The sequence below is a fragment of the Gigantopelta aegis genome, chromosome 7, assembly GCF_016097555.1.
Source record: "Gigantopelta aegis isolate Gae_Host chromosome 7, Gae_host_genome, whole genome shotgun sequence".
NCBI classification, from domain to species: domain Eukaryota; kingdom Metazoa; phylum Mollusca; class Gastropoda; order Neomphalida; family Peltospiridae; genus Gigantopelta; species Gigantopelta aegis.
In genome coordinates this window covers 2,110,907-2,137,299 of record NC_054705.1, presented here as the reverse complement: position 1 = coordinate 2,137,299, position 26,393 = coordinate 2,110,907, and the positions used below count along the sequence as shown (strand labels likewise).

The following is a 26,393-nucleotide window of genomic DNA, read 5'->3' as shown; positions in this document are numbered from 1 at the left end:
GAACCATTCTACAATGTATGCTTTCAGTGTATTTACTGTTTCCTTCTGTGTAAGTCCTAAGCTGAAGAGGCTAACTATAACGGGGGGTGGGATTTAGCCCAGTGGTAAAGCGCTCATCTTCCGGTGAGCCCATTATAGTTATTTCTCCTTCCAGCCAGTGCACCACGACTGGTATGACAAAGGCCGAGTTATGTGCTATCATGTGAGACAGTGTGTTTAAAATATAATTTGCTACTAATGGAAACATGTGGCGGGTTTCCTCTCTAAGACTATACCAAATGTTTGACATCCAATAGTTGATGATTAATAAATCAGTGTGCTTTAGTACTGTCATTGAGTCATCACTTGAAAGGTTATTCTTGTTTTCCGCGCTACCAATAATGTTATGAAGTGGTGACGATTGTTTTTTGTGTTGTTGTTTTTCGTTTGTTTGGATGTTGTTTTTTTGTTGTGTTTTTTGTTTGTTTTTGTTTTTGTTGTGATTTTGTTGTGTTTTTTTGTTGATGTTGTTTTGTATTGTTTTTTTTTGTTTGTTTTTTTTGTTTTTTTTTGGGGGGGGGGGGGGGGGGTAGGAAGAAGCTGTAGCCTTGTCTGTTGGTAATTCCGGGTCGGACGAAACACCGAAAGGGACCGAAATGGGCCAAAATAACACTGAAATGAGACTAAAAATCATAACGGATTTGATAGTACAGTTTAACTTTTACATATTATGTAATACAATGTTAATTGTTTGCATAATATTAATGTACTACAATACAGTAATTGCATAGTGTGGAATTACAATTCTGGGTAAAAGTTAAGCTGTTATGATTTTTAAAGTCTCATTTCAGTGTTATTTTCGGTCCTTTTTGGTCCCTTTCGGTGTTTCGTCGGTCCATTTCGGTCCTTTTCGGTCTTTCGTTGGACCGGGTAATTCCCACACTAACAGAAACAGTGGACATTATTATCTGTGTCCCCTGCGTGTGCTGTAACCTCACCTCTCTTTGAGAATGGCCAATACAGCACAAAATTGAAGTTTTGAGTAAAATTCAGTATCCGTAAAATTCTGTGATATTTGTGTTTTTGCACAGTTCTTTACACTGTTTTTGTTTAAGTTTTGAATTTTTATATTTGATCATCACTTTATTTATTTGCATTACCATAGTTTGACACCCAATAGCCGATGTATTTTTCGTGCTGGGGTGTCGTTAAACATTCATTCATTCATTCATTGTTATCTGTGTGGTATAATCTGCTGTATGATGGGTTTGTGTTAAGTCCACGTTTACCTTCTACCTAATATATTTTTAGATTAATTTCCTCCAAGGGTTCTTGATAAATATCACATACGTGTTTCCCAAGTTGTTAATAATCAAGTTAAATTCATCAACTAATTAAAATAATGTTAGATTTATGTGACACATTAATAGACAGGATGTTTACGTAGATGTTTTTGTTCAAAGTTTGGAGAGCGATCAAACTCGAAAAAAACGCACATGAACACACATATTACTATATTGCCAAGTCCATCGATTGCAAGTTCATTGATGTGGGGCAAATATCAACATGTGTTCAGTTTAATTAATTTGTTTCGCTGACGTACGTCTGTCATTGCAATATCGGTCTATAAAATAAGACACCCTGTGTCATTTTGTCACCATATTCGAAATTCATAGAACATGAAGCTTTATTTGGTACTCGTCCTGTCTGCGGCCATTTGTCTTGTGTGCTCCGGCCACTGGGGGTGGAGACACGGTGGAAGTAATCCCTGGAGACGGTTTCAAAACAGGTAACAACACATCTTAAAATAATAAGGGGGAGGGGAGAACACTGTGTCTTATGTGTTTTGGCACAGTGACTAATAGCAACCAGTTTGTGATTGTATGGTAAAAATCTGTGAGTACGAATTAGCATCACCAACATTATCATCACCAACGCTGTCATCATCCTCATCACAACAAGCACGGATTTTATATTTGCTGATACTTTATCTTCTGTTTAGGCCTGGAAAAGGGAATCAAGCTATTTGGTTTATTCCTCTGTGGTTTTTTTTTTTTTTTTTTTTTTTTTTTTTTTTTTTTTTTTTTTTTTTTTTTTTTTACCTGCATTCTTTCTTTCTTATACGTTCTATTTGTGTAGGCATTCACATGTATGTTATATGTATCTTTTGTCATTGTCTTCCTGTTCTCCATTGAGACAAGCTTAGATTTATGTTATTTAAACATCATCACCTGTTATTCCTAAGTTATATATTAATGTTCGGTATTGGGTCTGAAAATGGTTTTCGAATATTCCATGCAAATGACGAGCGGATATTCGAATACTGTAAACCGAATTAATATTGCGATGTGGGTTTTTGGATTTTTTTCGCGAATACGCATGTTTGCGATGTTTAAATGTCATGAATAACCGTTCGCATATTGTCTGTATTGGCCTGTATGATTGTTATAAATTAATACAGTGTCCGGAAATACAGTGGATCAGAAATTTGAGGTTATGAATATTTATAAATAATAGAAAAAAAATATCATCTACAGTTTTGTAAATGGATTTTGACGGTAAAAAAAGTACTCCAAATTTCATGGTATATGGAGAATTAGGAAGGTCCCGTTTAGAAATACAAGTAAAGTTACGAATGGTGTCATTTTAGAGTAAATTGGTTGAAGACAAAAATAAACTTAGTAGTATTTTATAGAAAGTAATGTTTACTTTAAACAATGGTGAAACACGAGAATGGTTTACATCTGTATCAAATCAAATTAACGATTTCAAATGCTATAAACAAGAATTAAAACAAACCCTCTGCGACAGTGGTGTTCGGACATTACAAACTCTTTTACGAGTCAATGTTATATATTATTTGAAACAGAAGCTTAGTTTGAAACCTATTTGTCGAGATTATCGTACCAAAATAGATGCTGAATAACTAAATTGCATACGTCAAATTTAAGGTTACTAATCGAAACTGGCAGATGGTTTAACGTTCCTTGGCAGAATAGAATAAGCAAACTTTGTAATACTGATATTGGAGATGAATATCATTATTTAATCAATCATATAAATGATAATATCTAAAAACAATTAGAAGAAAATATATAACATAACATTTTAGGATTAGACATGGCGTTTTTAATACGAAAGGTATACTGTCATTATGCAATGCACAATTATTAAACAAAAAACAAAAAAACTAGCTACTTTTATCAAACGATTATTTAGTCTTGTGAACTGACGTTTCTTGTGTTCGGATGTTAACTGACGTTTCTTGTGTTCGGATGTTAACTGACGTTTCTTCTGTTCGATGTTAACTATAGATACTTCTGTGTTGACGCCTATTCTTGTCGTGTATTTTAATTATGTATTTGAATTGTCCTCTTGTTACACATTGTAATGTGTCTGATTTTTGTTTAATAAATCTTGAAAACAATCTTGAAAAGTGGTGTTTCCTATTACTCGACATCAAACAGTTGTCTCTGGAACCGAGCGAAGAAGATTACCCACCAGGTGTGTAACAGGACAACAGCTCACGTCTGGACAACGAATGAAAGGTGTAAAATAAAAATAGTGTTATTACAAATAACATTACAATTAAAGGAGAATATAATAGAACATGTGCAATTTTACTTTGTCTCTATGTAACATTGACATCGGTGTCACAGTTTTTGAATATTTTTAATATATATATTTAACTAAATTACACAAATCTTTAATAGTATTTGTACTTGGCAACTGTATTAATTTGAACATAGATGGATGCACCCAGTAATATTTCATAATATATAAAACTCTTAAATCTTTAAACAAAATTGACAACATAATACACAATGAAACTCATCTTCAATCTCTTTAAGTTGACAAAATACGCAAACTCTATTACGTCTATCAATGGGTTGACAAAATACGCAAACTCTATTACGTCTACCAATATTATAACGCAAACTCTATTACGTGTATCAATATTAGTACAACGCTCACTCTATTGCGTCTATCAATATTATTATAACGCAAACTCTATTACGTCTATCAATTTTATTATAACGCTACTCTCTTACGTCTATCATTATTATTATAACGCAAACTCTATTACGTCTATCAATATTATTATAACGCTCAACTTCAGTAGCTAAGCTATGTGAAGACAATCGAATTTTTGTGATGCATATTTCATTCAAATCTCGAATATATTTCATAAGGTAGTTCTGTAAAGTCATATATTTTACTAAGTATTAAAGTATTTATGAAGATAAGAACATATAGTTTGTAATATATATGTCTTTGTTGTTTGTTGTTTTCTTAATTGTAGCTGGTTTTAGTTTGGGTTTTTTTTGTTTTTTGTTGTTGTTGCCTTGGTGGATAGAGGTTGGTTTCACTGAACGACCCACAACTAGAATTACTTTTATAATTCCGTTTTTTGTCCCTCAGTTGACTGTTATTTTATAAAAATAGTTTAACATTTCAATACAGTTTTGTTTTTATAATATATAGTGTTATGAAACAAAACTATACCACATTGTTTACACGTTCAGTCATAAGACACCTGAGGCTTGGGTAGAATGGCGGCCGCACTAATTAGTAATCTTCATTGCCAAAATGGTTTATGTCGATAAAAACGTATCTAGAATGTAATGTTGTACTCGCCGATATATACCCAGATTCTGCGAATGTAGGATACTGCCTGCCTAGTAAAGTTTAAACACTTCATGGAGAGATATTTCCTAAGGAATCGGTTTTGTGAAAAGAAACTGTTGTGTTGTTGTACCCAGCCAGCCGACATTGACCTTCCGACTTCAGTTTTTTAGCCATGATCACATATGAATATTTGGATTTATATTAGATGCTTATAGGCCGTTTAAACTACATTGTTTACTAATCTTGAAAATATCGCAAGTTGTTGCTCATGTTTTAGTAAAATATCACTCAAGACAGCAGCCTAGAAAATGAGCGAGAAGCAAGCACGTTTGAACGAAGGTAAAAAGAGGTAGGAGAGGGACAAGGACAGAGCAGAGTATAGCAAAAATGGAGCAAGAGAACGTGAAATCAAACGAGAAATAAAAAATGAGACAGGACTTGGTATGCTGAGAATGCAAAACCCAGATTTTAAAGAAATAATATAGGACATTTACAATATGTGCCTTATTCCCATCGATGAAGCATTTCGTTTATCTCAGTCATTTTGTAAAGCATAAAGTGGGTGCAGTGTACACTTGGGAATTGCAAAAAAAGAAGAAGAAAGAAATCATTACACTTCCAAACACGATGTAATCTTAGGTTGTTGTGTCATTGTTGACGCACGTATGCCGGAACGTTCTGGGAGGTGGGGGGGGGGGGGGGGGGGGGGGGGGGGGTGGGGGGGGGGGGGGGGGGGGGGGGGGGGGGGGGGTCAAGATTGCAGGGATTTGGTTTTAATTTTTATTTATAGGATTTGAAATCGACATTTTGAACCCAATTCCTGTGTTATAGAATATTGTTTGTATGAATGTCAGCCACCCACATGAGACGCCACTACTAATACACTATTTAGAAACTCCAGTCATGCTTTATGTTGAACCCAATTCCTGTGTTATAGAATATTGTTTGTATGAATTGCAGCCACCCACATGAGACGCCACTACTAATACACTATTTAGAAACTCCAGTCATGCTTTATGTTGAACCCAATTCCTGTGTTATGGAATATTGTTTGTATGAATGTCAGCCACCCACATCAGACGCCAATACTAATACACTATTTAGTAACTCCAGTCATGCTTTATGTTGAACCCAATTCCTGTGTTATGGAATATTGTTTGTATGAATGTCGGCCACCCACATCAGACGCCAATACTAATACACTATTTAGAAACTCCAGTCATGCTTTATGTTGAACCCAATTCCTGTGTTATGGAATATTGTTTGTATGAATGTCAGCCACCCACATGAGACGCCACTACTAATACACTATTTAGAAACTCCAGTCATGCTTTATGTTGAACCCAATTCCTGTGTTATAGAATATTGCTTGTATGAATTGCAGCCACCCACATGAGACGCCACTACTAATACACTATTTAGAAACTCCAGTCATGCTTTATGTTCAGGACTGATCGCATGTAGCAAGCAGCATACAGAACCTATCTTTAAATTCAATTAAACCACATTAGCCATCTCATGTAGTCATTTTTTCCCATACGACCTAAAACCCCAGATTCAAATATTAGAAAATTATATTCTAACGTTTCGAATAACACATTTGTGAGCGGATATTCGAATTTTGGAATATATGCACGGGGAAAAGTAAGTTAGATGATATGTTTCCTCCTTATTATTGGTAATTCTATGCCTTCCATTCAAAAGGTCCTGGTGTTTTCCGACTACCCAGGAATGGTTTTACATATTAAATGAATAAAGGTAAACACAAACGAGAGCCTGTGGAAATATAATAATCCACAAGTAAAGAATATGTTTGAGAAATAAATGAAAGTATGAAGTGTCATCTTATAAGTAAGAAAATGTAAAACCAATTGTGGAGTATGCAGTCTTATAAATGAAACACTATTTTTAATAATTATATATAAAGGAGCATATATTTTGCTTCATTTATTCCAGAATGAAGTGTTTGACAGAACAAAGAAACAAGTTAAAGAAGAAATTGGACCAATGTCTGTCATCATGTGCGTAAATGTTAACCAAAATTTCAGTTTTACACATTTATATACAAACCTAATGCCAAACTCAATCATGTCCTTTGATAAACCTCAGAAAATGACGGCATTATATAAAATGACATTGGAAAGGACGTTACAAACTGATTTAGGTGTGTGTTTATGTTTGCAGTTATAACAATAGTTTGACATATTTGTGAATTTATCGAAGTATAATAAGAATTTATGAAGTGAGTTTGGAATTTTTTTTATTTACCGAGCGAGAGCTAAGAGTACAACAAAAATTCAAATGACTTTCATTAATTTCGTATGGTACTCCCGCGAATGTTATAATTTATTTTTTTACCCACAAAGTTAATTTTATAACAAACGTTAAATGTATGGAGAATAATATACAAGTGGCCGTTGGTGAGATGCATGGTATGTAACGGACACGAATGTATTATTCTATTTCTTACATATCCTCAAAAACCAGGTTATACGTAGTACTAAACCAAATAACTTCTGGCCTGGTCAAAGTCCGAGGTGAATGAATGAATGAATGAATGAATGTTTAACGACACCCCAGCACGAAAAATACATCGGCTATTGGGTGTCAAACTATGGTAATGCAAATAAATAAAGTGATGATCAACATCAATATAAAAATTCAAGGTTTAAACAAAAACAGTGTAAAGAACTGTGCCAAAAATACAAATACAAATATCACAAAATTTTACGGACACCGAATTTTACTCTAAACTTCAATTTGTGCTGTATTGGCCATTCTCAAAGAGAATGTTACACCCCTGCACCACGGTGAGGTTACAGCACGCGCAGGGGAAGTCCGAGGTGTACCTTTGATAAGGATGTTAACACCACAAGTCCTGTGATTGGTGATACATGTGAGTTTTGATTGTATAAAAATAGCTTCATTCACTTTAAGGTTGAGGGGTGGTAGTATTTATATTCGTGGTGTTCATGGCGATTGACACGTTGCAGGTAGGAGTTTTAGCCACTCAGGTTACTACTGTCGTCTATGGGATTTGATTTGGTAGTATACAGGGTCGGGACATAGTCGCCCAGTGGTAAAGCGCTCGCTTGATTCGCGGTCGGTTTAGGATCGATCCCTGTCGGTGACCCCATTGGGCTATTTCTCGTTCCAGCCAGTGCTCCACAATTGGTGTAACAAAGGCTGTGGTATGTACTATTCTGTCTGTAGGATGGTGCATATATATATATATATATGGTCCTTAACCATATGTGTGATGACATATAACCGTAAATAAAATGTGTTGAGTGATTAAATAAAACATTTCCTTCCTTGGTAGTATACACCTTTTTAAGCAAATTGTTACATATTTTTCGATTACACGATATTTACAACCCTTTGCACTTGTAGCTGACTTACGTGTCACAGACGCGGATATGGACATGTGAAAAACAGTATTGTGAATGCAACTTTGACAGTTCATATCCATATTGGCATCCTTTAGTTAACATTTTAGGCCCTAGGTGAAATATTGTTAACATAGCAGCAGATTCAAAATGCACATAAAATAATGCCACGTTATTTGCACTTATTGTCCCCCCCCCCCCCCCCCCCCAATAAAACCATGTTTCTACAGAATAGTGTAATTACCATTTATGTACAATTAAAGTTTACGTTACGATATGTACGTCAAGTGTCTGTCGTCAACCTTAAATAGTTGTTATTTCTTCTGTATTTCCGTCTGGTACGGACTTTCAACGTCACGCCCTGTTAGCGTCACCAATTCTGCTCAATGTTTGCTTGTTCAATAGACAATTCAGTATTTATTTTTGCGAATTACAACACTTCATATCAATTGCTGATCCAGTTCGCTCGAAATTTGCAAGTAGTAGCTACCGACATCAGCTTACGTACGTAGTTGCTTGGTAATACATAAAATATACTCATTTACCTTCTATGCTATTTAAAACACACTCGTCAGATAGCAACTCATATCATGACAACGATATGCCAAGAAAGCTTGTTTAGTACCTCTCTTTCTTACACATCCATTTGAGGAAAACATCATGCATTATGTTTGGTTAAATATGGTCCTTAACACATGTACGTGTTAACAATTTCAAAACATACGACCTGCTGCTCCTATGTGATGACCACGTAACCAGTGCCATACAACCAACGACAAGCTACACGATGGAAATCGATTAGACTGTGACGTACAGTTAACCTGTCATTCATGTGACTGTGACGTACAGTTAACCTGATATATGTGTCTGTATCGTACAGCTAACCTGACATGCATGTGACTGTGACGTACAGTTAACCTGACATTCATGCGTCTGAGACGTACAGTTAACCTGACATTCATGTGTCTGTGACGTACAGTTAACCTGCCATTCATGTGTATCTGATGTACAGTTAACCTGACATTCATGTGTATGTGACGTACAGTTAACCTGACATTCATGTGTCTGTGACGTACAGTTAACCTGATACTCATGTGTCTGTGACGTATAGTTAACCTGATATATGTGTCTGTATCGTACAGCTAACCTGACATGCATGTGACTGTGACGTACAGTTAACCTGACATTCATGTGTCTGTGACGTACAGTTAACAGGACATTCATGTGTATGTGACGTACAGTTAACAGTACATTCATGTGTATCTGACGTACAGTTAACCTGACATTCATGTGATTGTGACGTACAGTTAACCTGGCATTCATGTGACTGTGACGTACTGTTAACCTGACCTTCATATGTCTGAGACGTACAGTTAACCTGCCATTCATGTGTCTGTGACGTACAGTTAACCTGACATTCATGTTTATCTCACGTACAGTTAACCTGACATTCATGTGTATGTGACGTACAGTTAACCTGACATTCATGTGACTGTGACGTACAGTTAACCTGACATTCATGTGTCTGTGACGTACAGCTAACCTGACATTCATGTGTATCTGACGTACAGTTAACTTGACATCCATGTGTCTGTGACAACAGTTAACCTGATATTCATCTGTCTGTGACGCACAGTTAACCTGACATGCATGTGCCTGTGACGTACAGTTAACCTGACACTTGTGTCTGTATCGTACAGATAACCTGACATTCATGTGACTGTGACGTACAGTTAACCTGACATTCATGTGTATGTGACGTACAGTTAACAGTACATTCATGTGTATCTGACGGACAGTTAACCTGACATTCATGTGACTGTGACGTAAAGTTAACCTGACATTCATGTGTATCTGACGTACAGTTAACTTGACATTCATGTGACTGTGACATACAGTTAACCTGACATTCATGTGTATGTGACGTACAGTTAACATGACATTCATGTGTATGTGACGTACAGTTAACAGTACATTCATGTGTATCTGACGTACAGTTAACCTGACATTCATGTGACTGTGACGTACAGTTAACCTGGCATGCATGTGACTGTGACGTACTGTTAACCTGACATTCATGTGTCTGAGACGTACAGTTAACCTGACATTCATGTGTCTGTGACGTACAGTTAACCTGACATTCATGTTTATCTGACGTACAGTTAACGTGACATTCATGTGTATGTGACGTACAGTTAACCTGACATTCATGTGACTGTGACGTACAGTTAATCTGACATTCATGTGTCTGTGACGTACAGCTAACCTGACATTCATGTGAATCTTACGTACAGCTAACCTGACATTCATGTGTATCTGACGTACAGCTAACCTGACATCCATGTCTCTGTGACTTACAGTTAACCTGACATTCATGTGTCTGTGACGTACAGTTAACCTGGCATTGATGTGACTGTGATGTACAGTTAACCTGACATTCATGTGTATCTGACGTACAGTTAACTTGACATTAATGTGTCTGTGACATATAGTTAACCTGACACGTATGTGTCTGTAACGTACAGTTAACCTGACACTTATGTGTCTGTAATGTACAGTTAACCTGACATTCATGTGTCTGTGACGTACAGTTAACCTGACATTCATGTGTCTGTGACGTATAATTAACCTGCCATTCATGTGTCTGTGACGTATAGTTAACCTGACAGGCATGTCTCTGTGACGTACAGTTAACCTGACATTCATGTGTCTGTGACTTATAGTTAACCTGACACTTATGTGTCTGTGACGTACAGTTAACCTGACACTTATGTGTCTGTGACGTATAGTTAACCTGACATATATGTGTTTGTGTCGCGTAGGTTTGCTACAAGAGCAATGGCTGTAAATAACTTTTAGTAAAAGATGTTAAAATGTCCTTGGAACCTGGTTTTTGAGGATATGTAAGAAATAGAATAATACAGTCGTGGCCGTTAGATACCATTTATCTTACAAGTGGTTAGTTAGCAACGAATCAAACTCGCTTTCGCATGTTAGATACCATTTATCTTACAACTGGTTATTTAGCAACGATTCAAACTCACTTTCGCATGTTAGATACCATTTATCTTACAACTCGTTATTTAGCAACGAATCAAACTCGCTTTCGCATGTTAGATACCATTTATCTTACAACTCGTTATTTAGCAACGAATCAAACTCGCTTTCGCATGTTAGATATCATTTATCTTACAACTCGTTATTTAGCAACGAATCAAACTCGCTTTCGCATGTTAGATACAATTTATTTTACAACTGGTTATTTAGCAACGAATCAAACTCGCTTTCGCATGTTAGATACCATGTATCTTACAACTGGTTATTTAGCAACGAATCAAACTCGCTTTCGCATGTTAGATACCATTTATCTTACAACTGGTTATTTAGCAACGAATCAAACTCGCTTTCGCATATTAGATACCATTTATGTTACAACTAGTGTGTCTGTGACGTACAGTTAACCTGTCGCATGTTAGATACATATAAAAGCCCTCGATAAACGAGATAAATGCGATAAATGCGATAAATGCGATAAATCAGATAAATGAGATAAATGTAATAAATCAGATAAATGCGATAAATCAGATAAATCAGATAAATTCGATAAATCAGATAAATGAGATAAATGCGATAAATGAGATAAATGCGATAAATGAGATAAATGAGATAAATGCCATAAATGCGATAAATCAGATAAATGCCATAAATGCGATAAATCAGATAAATGAGATAAATGCGATAAATCAGATAAATCAGATAAATGCGATAAATCAGATAAATGCGATAAATCAGATGAATCAGATAAATGCGATAAATGCGATAAATGGTATCTAACGATCATTTATCTATTATTCTCTATTTATTACATACCTGTGCGAGATAAGCGAGTTTAATAATAAAATCGTACTCATATTATGAGATACCGTTTTCTTTAACAAAGCTGGGATATAAACGTTAACGCGATTGGCCAACATCACATCAAGGGAGAATGGGGTGAACACAATGTGACGTAAGATGTTGTATATTTCTTAGTGTGTGCGTGTGTGTGTGTGTGTGTGTGTGTGTGTGTGTGTGTTTGTCTGTGTGCAGATGTGAGTATGTTTGTGTGATGACACCCAATAGCCGATGTTTTGTTCGTGTTGGCGTGTCGTTAAACATTCATTCATCCATGTGTGTGTGTGTGTATGTGTGTGTGTGTCTATGTGTGTGTGTGCCTATGTGTGTGTCTATGCGTGTGTGTGTGTGTGTGTGTGGCTATGCGTGTGCGTTTGAGTGTGTCTCCCCTGCGCGTGCTGTAACCTCACCGTGGTGCAGTGATGTAACATTTTCTTTGAGAATGGCCAATACAGCACAAAATTGAAGTTTTGAGTAAAATTCAGTATCCGTAAAATTCTGTGATATTTGTGTTTTTGCACAGTTCTTTACGCTGTTCTTTACACTGTTTTTGTTTAAACCTTGAATTTTTATATTGATGTTAATCATCACTTTGTTTATTTGCATTACCATAGTTTGACACCCAATAGCCGATGTATTTTTGTGCTGGGGTGTCGTTAAACATTCATTAATTCATTGAGTGTGTCTGTGTGTGTGTATGTGTGTGTGTCTATGCGTGTGTGTGTGTGTGTGTGTGTGTGTGTGTGTGTGTGTGTGTGTTTGTGTTTGTGTTTGTGTGTAACATAGTATGCTCGTTCACACTGTATAAGTATATTTACGATGTGTTTCTTTACATGTATTTAAAAGGGAACGCCTCGTTGTCTATGTCAAAATCAGTGACGTTCTATACCTCATTTTGTGGTCGAGTTAATTATTATACCATTATATTATGGTAAAGTTTTTCACTAAACTGTAAGTAGTAAATAATGAAATGAAAATAATCTGGAGTCATCGAGGACCAAACTATGCGACCCTCAGCACAAGGGCAGGGGCTCCCAGACTTGTAGCCGTTTAAATATTTTATAAATTAATTTAAACTACAGAAACCAGCCTGACTTTCGATTTTAAAATAATGGGGTAACACGTTGTCCTTTGTTTCATCTGGCAGTGATAACGAGTATAGCTAGACGATGTTGTTGGTTTATTCTAAATGGTTAAATAATACAAATAATACGCAAGGAAACAATTTAAATTTTCCAAATGATTTCTATGTATGTACTGGTAGCGCCGATTAGCGACTGCTGGGATGTGAAGACACGCCAGAACCAGAACTGTGACGGCACGTACATGATCGACTCACCAGCCGGGGGAAAGATGAAAGTCAGGTGTGACATGACCACGGACAATGGCGGTTGGCTCACCTTCGTCAGGTATGAAGATGACAGAATTGTATGTTAGATGTCTGTCTGAGAATCATGCCGATATTGTGAAGTTAGCTAAAACTATTTATATTGTTTTCCTTATTTCTTTAATTTCAATTTGGGGTTTTATTTGTAAACATATGCACATGATATGGATAGCTCGTTAATAGTATGTTTATTATTATTATTATTATTATTATTGTTATTATTATTATCATTGTTGTTTTTGTTGTTGCCATTATTATCACATTTGTCCCATTACCTTTTTACGTTCAAACTTGTTTATGTCCACATCCTAGTTCTTGTATTTCAAAGACCGTGGTATATGCTATCCTGTGTGTATATCCATTCGCGATATGTATTTGTCGTTTGTGGTCGTCTGTATCACACAGCTGTCATTTTGATTTTGCTGTGGCCTTAGAGTGAACACTCCAGGCAATAATGTTTAACGACACTACTAGAGGAGATTAATTATCAAAGATAATGAACGGCAATCATTTCGTAATTCCAACACGTAGTCTTTTATGAAACCCGCTACCTTTACCCACTTGCAACAAGGTGTCTTCAAGATTGACTTTCCATGAGACTGGACAGCACATGCCGCAGCCTTTGATATATCAGTCGTCGAAAGCGTTCAGTGCTTACTTCAAACACTCTAGTCTATTATTACCAGTAATTGTTGACGCTTTGAATCAGCTGACCAGTTACTAATTGTGTTGATGTTAACCATATTGAAAATAAATGAGATTAACAGGCAATTCACAGGTTGGTATCAGCTTCAGAAGTACATAAGATAGTTAGTCCCGTGAGTCAGAACTGTGCATATTTAATTTTGAAGATAAAGAAGATTAACAGGCAATTGCAGGGTGGTGTCATCTTCAGCAGGAGATTTGATAGATAGTGCCGTTGGTCAGACTGGTGATTATTTACTGTTGAACATAAATCAGATTAACATATTGTTACACAGGCGGGTCAAGGGTGGTGTCGACTTCAACAGGCCGTGGAAAGACTACAAACACGGATTTGGCGACCTCGCAGGAGATTTCTGGTTGGGAAATGATTTTCTTCACATGTTCACGGCAGCAAAGGTAATAAACTTACAATAGCAAAACTAACACATTTTGTTTTGTTTTTAAACGAAAGTCTCCATAGGCGCGTCTGCTCTCATGACTATAACAAAAAACAAAACTTAAAATTCAAATGAAAATGTTAAAAATGAGATGATAACTTTTTATGATTCTACATATACTGAAGTCCATGTATATTCTAGTCATCACATATGTCTAACTATATTCTTGATATGACGTTACGTCCGAAAGCAATATTCCTAAATATAGCCTACTTTGGACGTCTCCTATATTTATGAATATTCTTGAATATAATGATGTTGAGACCAGAGACGTATTTGTGAGAGAGAGAGAGAGAGAGAGAGAGAGAGAGAGAGAGAGAGAGAGAGAGAGAGAGGTGGAGTGGGGGCTGTTACCCCGAGGGTGTTTCGGTATCGTCAATATTATATATTAGCAAGAAAAAAATGTATTTTTTTTATAATAAAAGTTTCATTACATTCATTACAATATGACGTCATCCCATTGGTCAGACTTAGCAAAGGGAGTTTGTTCATTTCTCGATGAATATAACATTTTTGTATTGGTTATTTGTCGTACTGAGTGTTATTGTTTTAACAAAATGTAATACTATTGACATATCAAATACGGTTCTGTCCAATGCGTACTGATCCACATCAGGAATCGCCGTTCACTCACCGCCGCTGAATGCAGATCAAAACAGTTCAATCCATTTTGGACCAAGACACACCAAATACGTTTGTGATAAGTCGTGTTGTGGGGGAGGGGGGATATCGTTTTACAATATATGACGTCATACATTCTACAGGGTTGTGGGGGAGGGGGATATCGTCTTACAATATATGACGTCATACATTCTACAGGGTTGTGGGACACTCGGGAGTTTATTCTCGCTTTAAAAATATAACGAGTGACGAGGCACTATCCAACTCGAACATGTCGATAACCGTTCCATTTTTATATGAGCAACCTTTGTCGTCGTGTACAAGCTTGTTTTCTAAAGGGTGTTTATTTTTTGTTGATGTATTGCTTCCTTGTGGTATTGTTATGTACAAACAAATAGTAATTTTCCACTGCACATTTTCTCTATTTTGCAAATGAAATGTCACATGACTTGCACCATGTGATCCAACCGAACTGAACTGACCCGTTTTCGCCAATGTTCCGCTGACACACCAGAATCCAAAACCGTATCGACCTGAAAGCGTGCTGTTGAATCCACATATGATTGAAACGGTTTGGTACACGTTTTTGGTGTGTCACGACCCGTATCCTATCCGGATGACAACGGATTGATCCTTTTTAAAATTTGGTGTCTGAACAGTATAATTCAAAATGAAATATGAACTTTTAATGTTATTATTAGTAGGTTTGTTTCAAATTAAAGTATTGTTTGTTATTTGTTTATAATATTTGTTTATTTGTGTATCTGGTATGCAAACAATAATCTGCAAACTTATGTAAGAACGCCGATTCACATAATTTGCGGATTGTTTTTGTTCATACCCCGAGTAAGAGAAATAACAGACAATCCTTAAATACATTATTTTATATATAAGAGACTTTGATTACACTGGATATGCTAGTGTTACGGGTGAACCACCACAATAACAAACATAAATGACTTTATTATATACACAGCAATGAAATGTATAGATCTACGGAAACCATAAAAGTGATATCCGGTGAAAAGTCGTATTTTCACTGTATTTTAGCTACAGTGAAAATATAGAAATCGTATTTACTTTTTTTTTAAAGTGCATGATTAAATTATCTCCCTTTGTCTCTTTGTATTTAAATTTGATGATTACCAATGCATCTGACCGAATGTAAAACATAAAATATGTAATTTATAAAAAGGATACGAAGTTCAATTACGACAAAATATCTAAAACGAATTGAATACGAAGCTGCATAATAATGACACAATGTAGTGTCATCGAGTGTAAGTGTAAGAATTTAACGGCGTTCGACTCGTTTTGTTTTTGTGGGAGTTTTTAGAGGATCGCTTTGTCAGGTATGTTTGCGCCGCAGTATTGTTAAATAAATGGTAATGTGCTCTAGAGGTGTCGTTAAACAAAACTAACTTTTTTATATAAACTATTCAAACGATCTAACGAAGAAAAACACTTGCCACATTTAGATGATTTTTATACATTTTTAAAACATTTATATAAAGACGAAACGATGACAATGAAATAAATGCACATAGTATAGACGGAGGAAATAGTTTAAACCAACGGTTGGAAGAAGGCGAAATAACAAAGGCAATAAAACAGTTGAAAAAAGTGAAAGGCACATGGAATTGACAACATCATCAATGAGTATGTTAAAACTACTGCGGACATGATGTTGCCAGTCTATGTAAATCTGTTCAAAATAATCCTGGAAAACGGCGTTTTTCCTAGTAAATGGCTAACTGGAGTTATTAAACCCATTTTCAAACATAAAGGATGTCGTCTATTACCAGAAAACTTTAAACCAATAACGTTACTATGTTGCTTTTCAAAACTGTTTACAACGACTTTAAATAACCGATTGAACAAATGTATTGAAGACAACGACCAAACTGCTTTTCAACAAGGTTATTCCACTACAGACCCTCTATTTAATATACATTCACGGATAGAAATTTTAAAGAAAAGAAAAAAGAAACTAATCTGTGCTTTTGTTGACTTCCAAAAGGCGTTTGATTTTATTTCTAGAACATGTCTGTGGCAAAACCTATTAAGCAATAACATAAATGGAAAATTCTTTAAAATCATAAACCAAATGTACCAAGGAATAAAATCATGTATTTGTACAATCAATGGAACTTCGGAACAGTTCCCATGCAACACCGTCATGGAACAAAGTACTTGTACATATAATTTAGTGATTTTGTAATTAAAATGCTTCGCTGACTTTAGAGCATCAGTGCTAGTAGTAAGACATATGAATTCAGTATTATTTCCATACTATAATTTAGTGAGTTTGTAATTAAAATGCTTCGCTTACTTTAGAACATCAGTGCTAGTAGTAAGACATATGAATTCAGTATTATTTCCATACTATAATTTAGTGAGTTTGTAATTAAAATGCTTCGCTTACTTTAGAACATCAGTGCTAGTAGTAAGACATATGAATTCAGTATTATTTCCATACTATAATTTAGTGATTTTGTAATTAAAATGCTTCGCTTACTTTAGAACATCAGTGCTAGTAGTAAGACATATGAATTCAGTATTATTTCCATACTATAATTTAGTGATTTTGTAATTAAAATGCTTCGCTTACTTTAGAACATCAGTGCTAGTAGTAAGACATATGAATGCAGTATTATTTCCATACTATAATTTCTTAAATAGTCCAGTTTTCAATAATTTACTGTGGAAATGGACACCTTGATTTGTAAAAATGCTATTACGTAAATTAATATGGTCCTGTTTTCAGTAATTTAATATGAATAAAGTTTGCTAACTTTCTTTAACAAGATAGTAGTCTTCTTTTTAAAATGATGACAAAAATACAACACTTATTTGACAAGTTCTTAAAATTGTCCATTTCGCTAAATTTTGACGTCAGACGTAAACCACGTCTTTATAGACTACATCTGTACAATACACTTATTTCAAACCAAGCGGGTGTTGTGGCCGTTTTAAAAATACAAAACGATCGAAGACCAGCGACAAGTATTGAAAATGATTCGTCAGAGATGGCGAAGCACTTTTATGGGACATTGTCAGGAAAGACTGTTGCAGTATGCATTGACCAATTAGATCAATATTATCTTCTCAAAATACTACAAACGCCAGAGAAATTAAAAGTGCAGAAAAGTGAAGACTGGTGAAATATATTTCCACAAAATTCACATGTTATGCGTTGCATGAATTATTACAAAACAGGACACCTTTCATATAATTATAAACTAATTACAAGAAAGTGCACTCTCATCTATATAAACTCATTGATGTAGGCCTATTTTATAAACGAAATTCAGCCTTTCCACGACATATGTTTCCCATATGTTGCTGATATACAAGTATAACAAGTATAAAGCAATGTTTGTTTTATTACAAACTAACTATACAATATACTTCTTCTGTTTTCATAGGTTCAGTTTATTTAAATGCAATTTGATTTTTACTCTACTCGCTTGGCATATTATATATAGGAATCTCGTCAAATAGCCACTCATAACAATAGTTATGACACAATTTAAATACCTCAATGACATATGAAATTAGCGCCAAGCAAAATAACTAATTAAAACTGTTATAATTTATATAACCTGTACATCTTTACTCATTTATTTCTACATTTTGACGTAATGTTCGTGTTACTAACATTGGACGTTACGTCATACTGCTAAAACGAAGTAGGGGATATTTTATTTCAAATATCAATACTTATAGAATGAAATGCGATATAAATCTCAAAATAAGTACACAGCGTGCGATAATATTACCACCGAAAGGGCATACAAAAACGCGCTAATTGTTTTGATCGTGAAACACATGACGTGACTTAGTTTGTGTGTACTCTGTGTGTACACTGTGGCAATATTTTTTTCTTGTTTGTTACTGGAACACTACATCATAACCTTGCTGTCACATTCTTTACAGCATTGTGTAACGTTTCAACAATGCGACGTATCCAACGGCAGGAACATCTCAGGGATGTAGGCATGCTCCACGTTGGCAACCCCCAGTCACAATAAGTTATTAGCCGATTTTGGGCCACATATCATCAAACCAGAAATGTGCATGATTGTCCCTATTTAGGACGGCCAAAGTCCCGAAACTCCAATACAGGACCACTTCATTAGGACTTACATGTTGAGGAATCGATGTCAATCAGCCAATCAAATCACCAGAGAACTAAGTATTACAACTAGCGCTACAGTGTCTGGTCAGACTATTCGTAACAGACTGCATAGAAGTAACATTCATGCATGTCGACCCTACGTAACCCCATATTTGCTGCGATACACATTGCTTCCAGACATCAACGGTTTGCACGTCGTAACAAACATTGGGCTACCAGGGGGCGTTGGGCTCAGGAACTATTTTCAGACGAGTCCAGATTCACACTAGACTTTCCTGATCGACAATAGCACGTCTGGCAACGTCCCAATATGTTAATGGACGTTTAATCAGAAGCATGCCACGTTAAATTCGTGCGCGTTTGGCGAACCGCGGGGTTTTAGCCAGTTACTAGTGCAAATATTGAAAACATCAAATTGACCTGCATCGACCCTGTTGCCTATCCGTGTCTCCACCTGACCTACATCACTATCCTGGTTATATTATTTAATGCCAATCCCTTGTCGCATGAGTGCTTGTGTTTTACCATTAATTAATATTGCAATAGCAATTAATGTATCTGTTATCTTGTGTTATATATGAATATACACTCCTTATTTTGAACATTATAAATAAAATATGCTGTGACGTCACCAATATTAATACATGTTTCCCTAATCCTAGTTATATCTTCAGGTCATCGATATTATGTCATATGACTAAGATACACGGTGATGTCATATATATATATATATATATATATATATATATATAAAAGAAAAAGTCAGAAGCCTTCTTTAAAAGGCATGTATCCCTCTTTAATTCAAATTTTCGCCTGCCCAGGCTTCATCGGGGAAAGCTGCCGACAAAAATAAAATACAAACATACAACCACTAGCAAAAGCAGAGTTAAGGCTATAACTATAATAATAATAATAATTAATAAGTCTATATAAGACTACTTAAAAAAGGTTAAAAACTGCAGCAGAACAAACTACTGGTCAAGATTAAAAGTATGGTAACACTAAACCTACCATATGATTGAGGTAAAAAGAAGTGTGGGGAAGGGGATAAAATATGCATATAATTAAGAATAAATAAATGAATGAATGAAACAAAGAACAAAATAATAATGAACGAATAGATAAGCCAATAGCAAATACAGTCTAATAAAACAAAAGAAATGTACCCAAGTAATAAAGACGAAAGGTTACTTAATTATATGTGTAAAAAATATAACGTAACTTTAGATAAAAAAATATTATTAAGCTAACTCAACTAATAATAATAATAATAATAATAATAATAATATATATATATATATATATATATATATATATATATATATATATATATATATATATATATATAACGTTAAAAGAAACTTACTTTAAAACTAAGCTAAAAGAAGTCAAAGCACCCTGCATGAAAACATCACTGAGGTATACAAACACTGTCTAAAAACAAGCCACGAAGCTAAGAAAGTAGGAGTGAGTAAAACTCATGTAAAGACTACAGAGTGAACTACTGGTCGGAGATTACAGGTCTTGTCATACTAACAAAGGTCATACATTGGTGATACAAAAGGGGGAGGAGGGGGGGGGGCTTGGTATGGTGGGTGGGTGAATAAATAGTGCGAGCGATTTAACTAAATTAGCAAATATGAATGAATGAATGAATGAATGAACCAAACAATCGATCAATCAAAAGAAAAGGCTATTCATTCATGTTGTCATGCAGTATGGTTTGACTTCTTTTAGCTTAGTTTAAAGTAAGTTTAATTTAATGTTTTAAGATTATTTTATTTTATTTAAATATAAATATATTTTATTATTAGTTCAGCTAGCTTAATAAAAATTTTTTATCTAAAGTTACATATTTATAGTCTCACAGCGGAAGCCACGACATATTTTGCCGTTAGTTGCACCATCCCACAGACAGGACAGCACACACCACGACCTTTGATATACCAGTCGTGTTGTGTCCGGACTGGAATGGAAATAGCCGAATGGGCCAAACAACGATGACCGGTCCAAGACCGACCGCGTATCAGGCGATCACTTTACCACTGGGATACGCCCCCCCCCCCCCCCCCCCCCCACCCACCCAGGGCAGTGTGCGGTACATACAAAACAGTCAAATGAGCGATCCTATAAAATAAATAATTATTCCCGTTTGCACAGACGGACCACTGGATTGAAATTCTGTATCTTTGCTAGACATTGTGCATCAGACAAAATAATTTCCATGAAATTGCCAGATTCAGGATCAATCTTTACTGCTGAGATTCATATGCATCCAAGTACATTATTTTAACAGACTCACTTTCGTGTCTCCAAGTTATACAGCTAATGAAGTTGGAACATCCCTTGGTTGGAACGAAGATATGAACGTGTGCCTTTTTATCTATTGCCAATAAACAGGGCATTAAGGGCAATGTATTTTGCTGCCAAGTTTGCTTTGAATTTATCAAGTCGGCTTTGGTGTCACCTACCATGCTTTTAAATATCATATCGGTCAATAAATATTTTTTATTTGGCAAGATGATTGGGACGGTTCGGTTGCGAACAAGCTTCATTATGCCACTTGGGCCAGTCCTGGGAGGGTGGCAGTCCTACAGGCGGTATTGTGCCGTGCCCGCATCGGTCATACGCATTTGACGCATTCATTTATTTTATAGAAGGACCGTCCTCCTCCGTATGAACATTGTCAGTGTACACTGACTGTGCGCCACATTTTGGTGGAGTGTGACCATCTCAAGCCGATGAGAAATGATATATTGGCAACAGAAATGTTTTGGAATCTTTTTAAATTCCACTCAGAATTAATTTTCAAGTTTTTTCAAACACTTTGATTTTTATACAAAGTTTCAAAATATACTTTCCTTGATAGTATACTTGTCCCCACAGATCCTAACACTGTGGTTTTACATACTAATATAAATACTATTTTGATATACTTATCTTTTGTGAATGTCGTTAAACATTAATTTACATTATTATGGGATTCTATTTCGTACAGTGCAACCTGCCAGTCTACCGATTCCGGTCACATTGCCCTGCGAATCAAGAGCTGCTATTGTGATCACGGAACAGGTAATCTGATTGGCTGTTGGTTACACCACGCAATGAGATCGGTCTATGTGTGTGTAGTGGCAACAGATGTCTCCACTACTGTGGCCAGCGTCCACACACGGCCCTTTTTAACAGTGCCACTACTAGAGACCGAGTTTTAAAACAAGTCGCATCTCTATTTCGGAGAGTGTAGCATTTCAGGCGACGGCCTTGATTCGTTTCAAATCGAAACTGCCACTGGCATCCACCCAATCTATTTGGAAATTCCCAAAAGGTATTTTTACACACGTGTGTGTGTTATTAACAAAGGCGTTAATAACGTGTTACTTAACACGAACGTAACACCAGGCTTTTGGGCCATCCCCAGTAGCTGACGAAGAACCGACAGGAAATTCTTAGACCCAACTAATAGCTAATAGCCCACAGGAAGGATTTGATGAAGATCGTGCCATGACAGGTGAAACTGTTGATTGTCTGGACGTCGAAGACCACGTGGATTCTGGTCTAATGAGTGACACCGAAGATGGTGACCACTACTGTTGCTGATGATGGTGATGATTGTGGTTATGATGGTGATGATGATGATGATGGTGGTGGTGGTGAAGATGGCGATAATGATGATACTGACCATTATGATCATGCTGGGGGTTTGCTTGATGCTGAAGTGGACATTCCACATTTATTAGTATACATGTACACACCCTATTCATTATTATACATATAATTTATACGCCAGTTGCATTATCATACACTTCACATTTATTATATAATCTGCACTCCACATGATTTATTATACACATGATTTACACTTTTCTTTATTATACATACACTCTGCATCGATCAATATGACTTAACTATATGTCTGACGCCATATAACCGTAAATAAAATGTGTTGAGTGCGTCGTTAAATGAAACATTTCCTTTCTTCATCAATGTGAATGTATTCTGTATTTCATAATTATATATATAGTCGAACACCGTTGTGTCGATATCGTGGGGATCGCACATAAATATCGAGTTAACCAAATATCGACTCAAACGTTCAGTCAAGTATGTAAATAAAAAATTACAAACAAAAGATGTCAAATTTAAAAATGAAATATAATTTATTTGTTTAAATCAAATCAAGAATTTCATTTAATTTCACAATAACATAATGTAACACAAAGAAAACTGTTCTGAAATTAATAATAACAAAGTAATCAATCAATACACCAATCAATAATACCGATGTGCGCAAGCTTACTGAATCTGTTAAAAGTTTTTATATATTGTGGAATTAAAATGACTGTGGATATGGAGACAATTAAAAAAATAAAAAAAATGTTAACATATTATTATAAAGGATTAAGAACAAAATGCAATTATACAAACTGGAAGAACAAATAACAATCACAACTATCACACCACTTAATTCACAAAGTCTGTTAATAATGTCTGTCGCGCATTAGAACAAGGCATGAAAGCTACTGAGCTTAGAAAGTTTGTCAAGTCCCCAATAGCACCGACATCGCTTCTTTGTTAATTAACACACAAATAACCGACCACCACAAATTAATCCTACTTTAATCCGAGTCCATTTTACCAGTCCTCAATTTATGAAAGCCATAAGTCACGTGACTTGCTGCATTCTGTAACAATCATTTCATCTGCTCGATTACCGCGTTTAATTTTAAGATCGGTTAAGCCATTTATTACCTTGATTACGGTTTTAAACAATTTCACTCATTGATCTCACATGTGAACAGTAATTACAAATCATATCAAATTACAAACATCAACAGAAATACCGGTCTGGGTCAAACATCCAACAACAGAGTGGTGACGGTTTTCAACAACTGGAGTACATCAAAGTCACCGCTGAGGAGTAACAGCGATACTGCGAGTTCCCTGGATGCCTTATGGATGCGTCGCCGCGCCTTACACCTGCATCTACCTCCAGTTCCTGTCCCGCTCCTCCGCCACAGCTCACCACGAGCTGTAGTGAGAATTCAGGGAAACTTCAACCTGTAATCTCGCATTCAAAACACTAGAATACACTTAAGTTCACAATCCTAGAATGCACTAATTCCACAATTCTGGAATAAACTAGCACGATTATAGAATACACTAAGTTCACAATCCTAGAATACCAATGGCGATGAGGTAGTCGTTGCTGCTGATTACTGACACTGAGACATTACAAAGTACAAGAAAGTAAGGGGTTCCCAGATGCTAACATATTTCAAAACAATATCACACATACACGCTGAACATCTACTATGCTATGCGTCTTAAGCTGCGTTATTCTGCGTCCCATGCGTTAACAAAGCGTTCAATGCTGCATCCCAGGTGTAATAATATTGACTTGTGGATATTTGTATATAATTATTGTTTTATATTAATGCATTGGTTTTATTTGTTCTCATGTAATTAATTAGTTTATTTCCATAAACAGGTAATGAATTACAACAGATTGCGTACCTTTAATTATTTTATTCTTAATGACAAGTTGATTACTATTTTCAGGTATCTTGGCTTGTTACAAATTGCACAAGCATGTATGCCACCTTGCACAACTTAGTAACAATAGCACTATCACCCATGCGCCTCGTCTGTCCTATTGTTTCCAGCTTGGGTACAGTGTAAGCTAATGTGGTTTTAGTGTTCTTGTCTGAAGTGGTAGCTTATTACAGTTCACTGTTTCCTTAAATACTGGTGTACGTCTGGTATTGTGGTCCACATTATAGTTTGCTCTTCTGGAGTTAACACTTCATGTTTGCTCAATTTATTGGAAGATATTTCTAGAGAAGATTTAAGGTTAGTTATAGTTAGGTTATTTATTGTTTGGTTACACTATAATAACATATACTTTAATGTAAATGTAATTGACTAAATCATGCTTTATAACAAGTAATTATTATATATTTCTGTATAACGTTATAAACTGTACAGTGTAATATTAATTCTTATTAATTCAGTAATTTGATTAATCTATATCTAAATATGTGATATACATAATTTAGTTTTTTATTATTGTAATTCTTTTATGCAGATACGTCAATCCTTTTAAGTGTGACCAGTTCCATTTGCCCTGGTGTCACATACTTGGTATGTAATATATTTGTATATGTATTTTTATAATATAATTCTTATTTCAGGACATGTATGTATTTCACATGATTGAGAATATCTTGTGTATTGTAATTTGTTATAATGTTAAATCATTATTTGGACATGTGAGTGATAATGTATATTATGTATGTATGTATTATAATTATGTCTGTTGTAATCATAAGACATATTTTGTATTATGCATTAATTACTTTAATATGTCATGTCATGTTAAACACTATTATTTAAATGATGGAATATTATGTATTGTGTATCCTGAGATTTATATATGCATAATGAATGTATTGTTATATTGTATTTTAATTATATTGTTACAGGGTGATATAAAAATGGAATCTATTGTCAGCCATTAAAGAGCCTTTAACCCAAAACAATGCAGTTGTCATTTGTCCCAAACGATGATGACTACTACGCATGCGTTAACACTGCGTTGTTCTGCGCTCCTTGCGTTAGCACTGCGTTAAGCCGCGTTCCTTGCGTTGCGCTGCGTCCTTTGCGTTGTGCTGCGTTCCTTGCGTTAACACTGCGTTGAGCGTCGTTCCTTGCGTTAACACTGCGTTGTGCTGCGTTCATTGCATTAACACTGCGTTCCGTGCGTTGTGCTGCGTTCCTTGCGTTAACACTGCGTTGTGCTGCGTTCCTTCCGTTAACACTGCGTTGCGCTGCGTTCCTTGCGTTAACACTGCGTTGTGCTGCGTTCCTTGCGTTAACACTGCGTTGTGCTACGTTCCTTGTGTTAACACTGCGTTCCGTGCGTTGTGCTGCGTCCCTTGCGTTAACACTGCGTTGTGCTGCGTCCCTTGCGTTAACACTGCGTTGTGCTGCGTCCCTTGCGTTAACACTGCGTTGTGCTGCGTTCCTTGCGTTAACACTGCGTTGTGCTGCGTTCCTTGCGTTAACACTGCGTTCCGTGCGTTGTGCTGCGTTCCTTGTGTTAACATTGCGTTGTGCTGCGTTCCTTGCGTTAACACTGCGTTCCGTGCGTTGTGCTGCGTTCCTTGCGTTAACACTGCGTTGTGCTGCGTTCCTAGCGTTAACACTGCGTT

General features: G+C 35.8%; 1 protein-coding gene across 1 annotated transcript; it reads left to right on the top strand.

Moving 5' to 3' along the window:
- The first annotated feature begins 1,670 nt into the window (after positions 1-1,670).
- LOC121377572 (veficolin-1-like) lies at positions 1,671-25,424 on the top strand. Its single transcript, XM_041505622.1, has 5 exons — positions 1,671-1,768; positions 6,565-6,629; positions 13,156-13,300; positions 14,259-14,379; positions 25,268-25,424. The coding sequence occupies exons 2-5, from the start codon at positions 6,566-6,568 to the stop codon at positions 25,283-25,285; spliced, it is 348 nt and encodes a 115-aa protein (XP_041361556.1). The 5' UTR covers positions 1,671-1,768; position 6,565; the 3' UTR covers positions 25,286-25,424.
- The last annotated feature ends 969 nt before the right edge of the window (positions 25,425-26,393 follow it).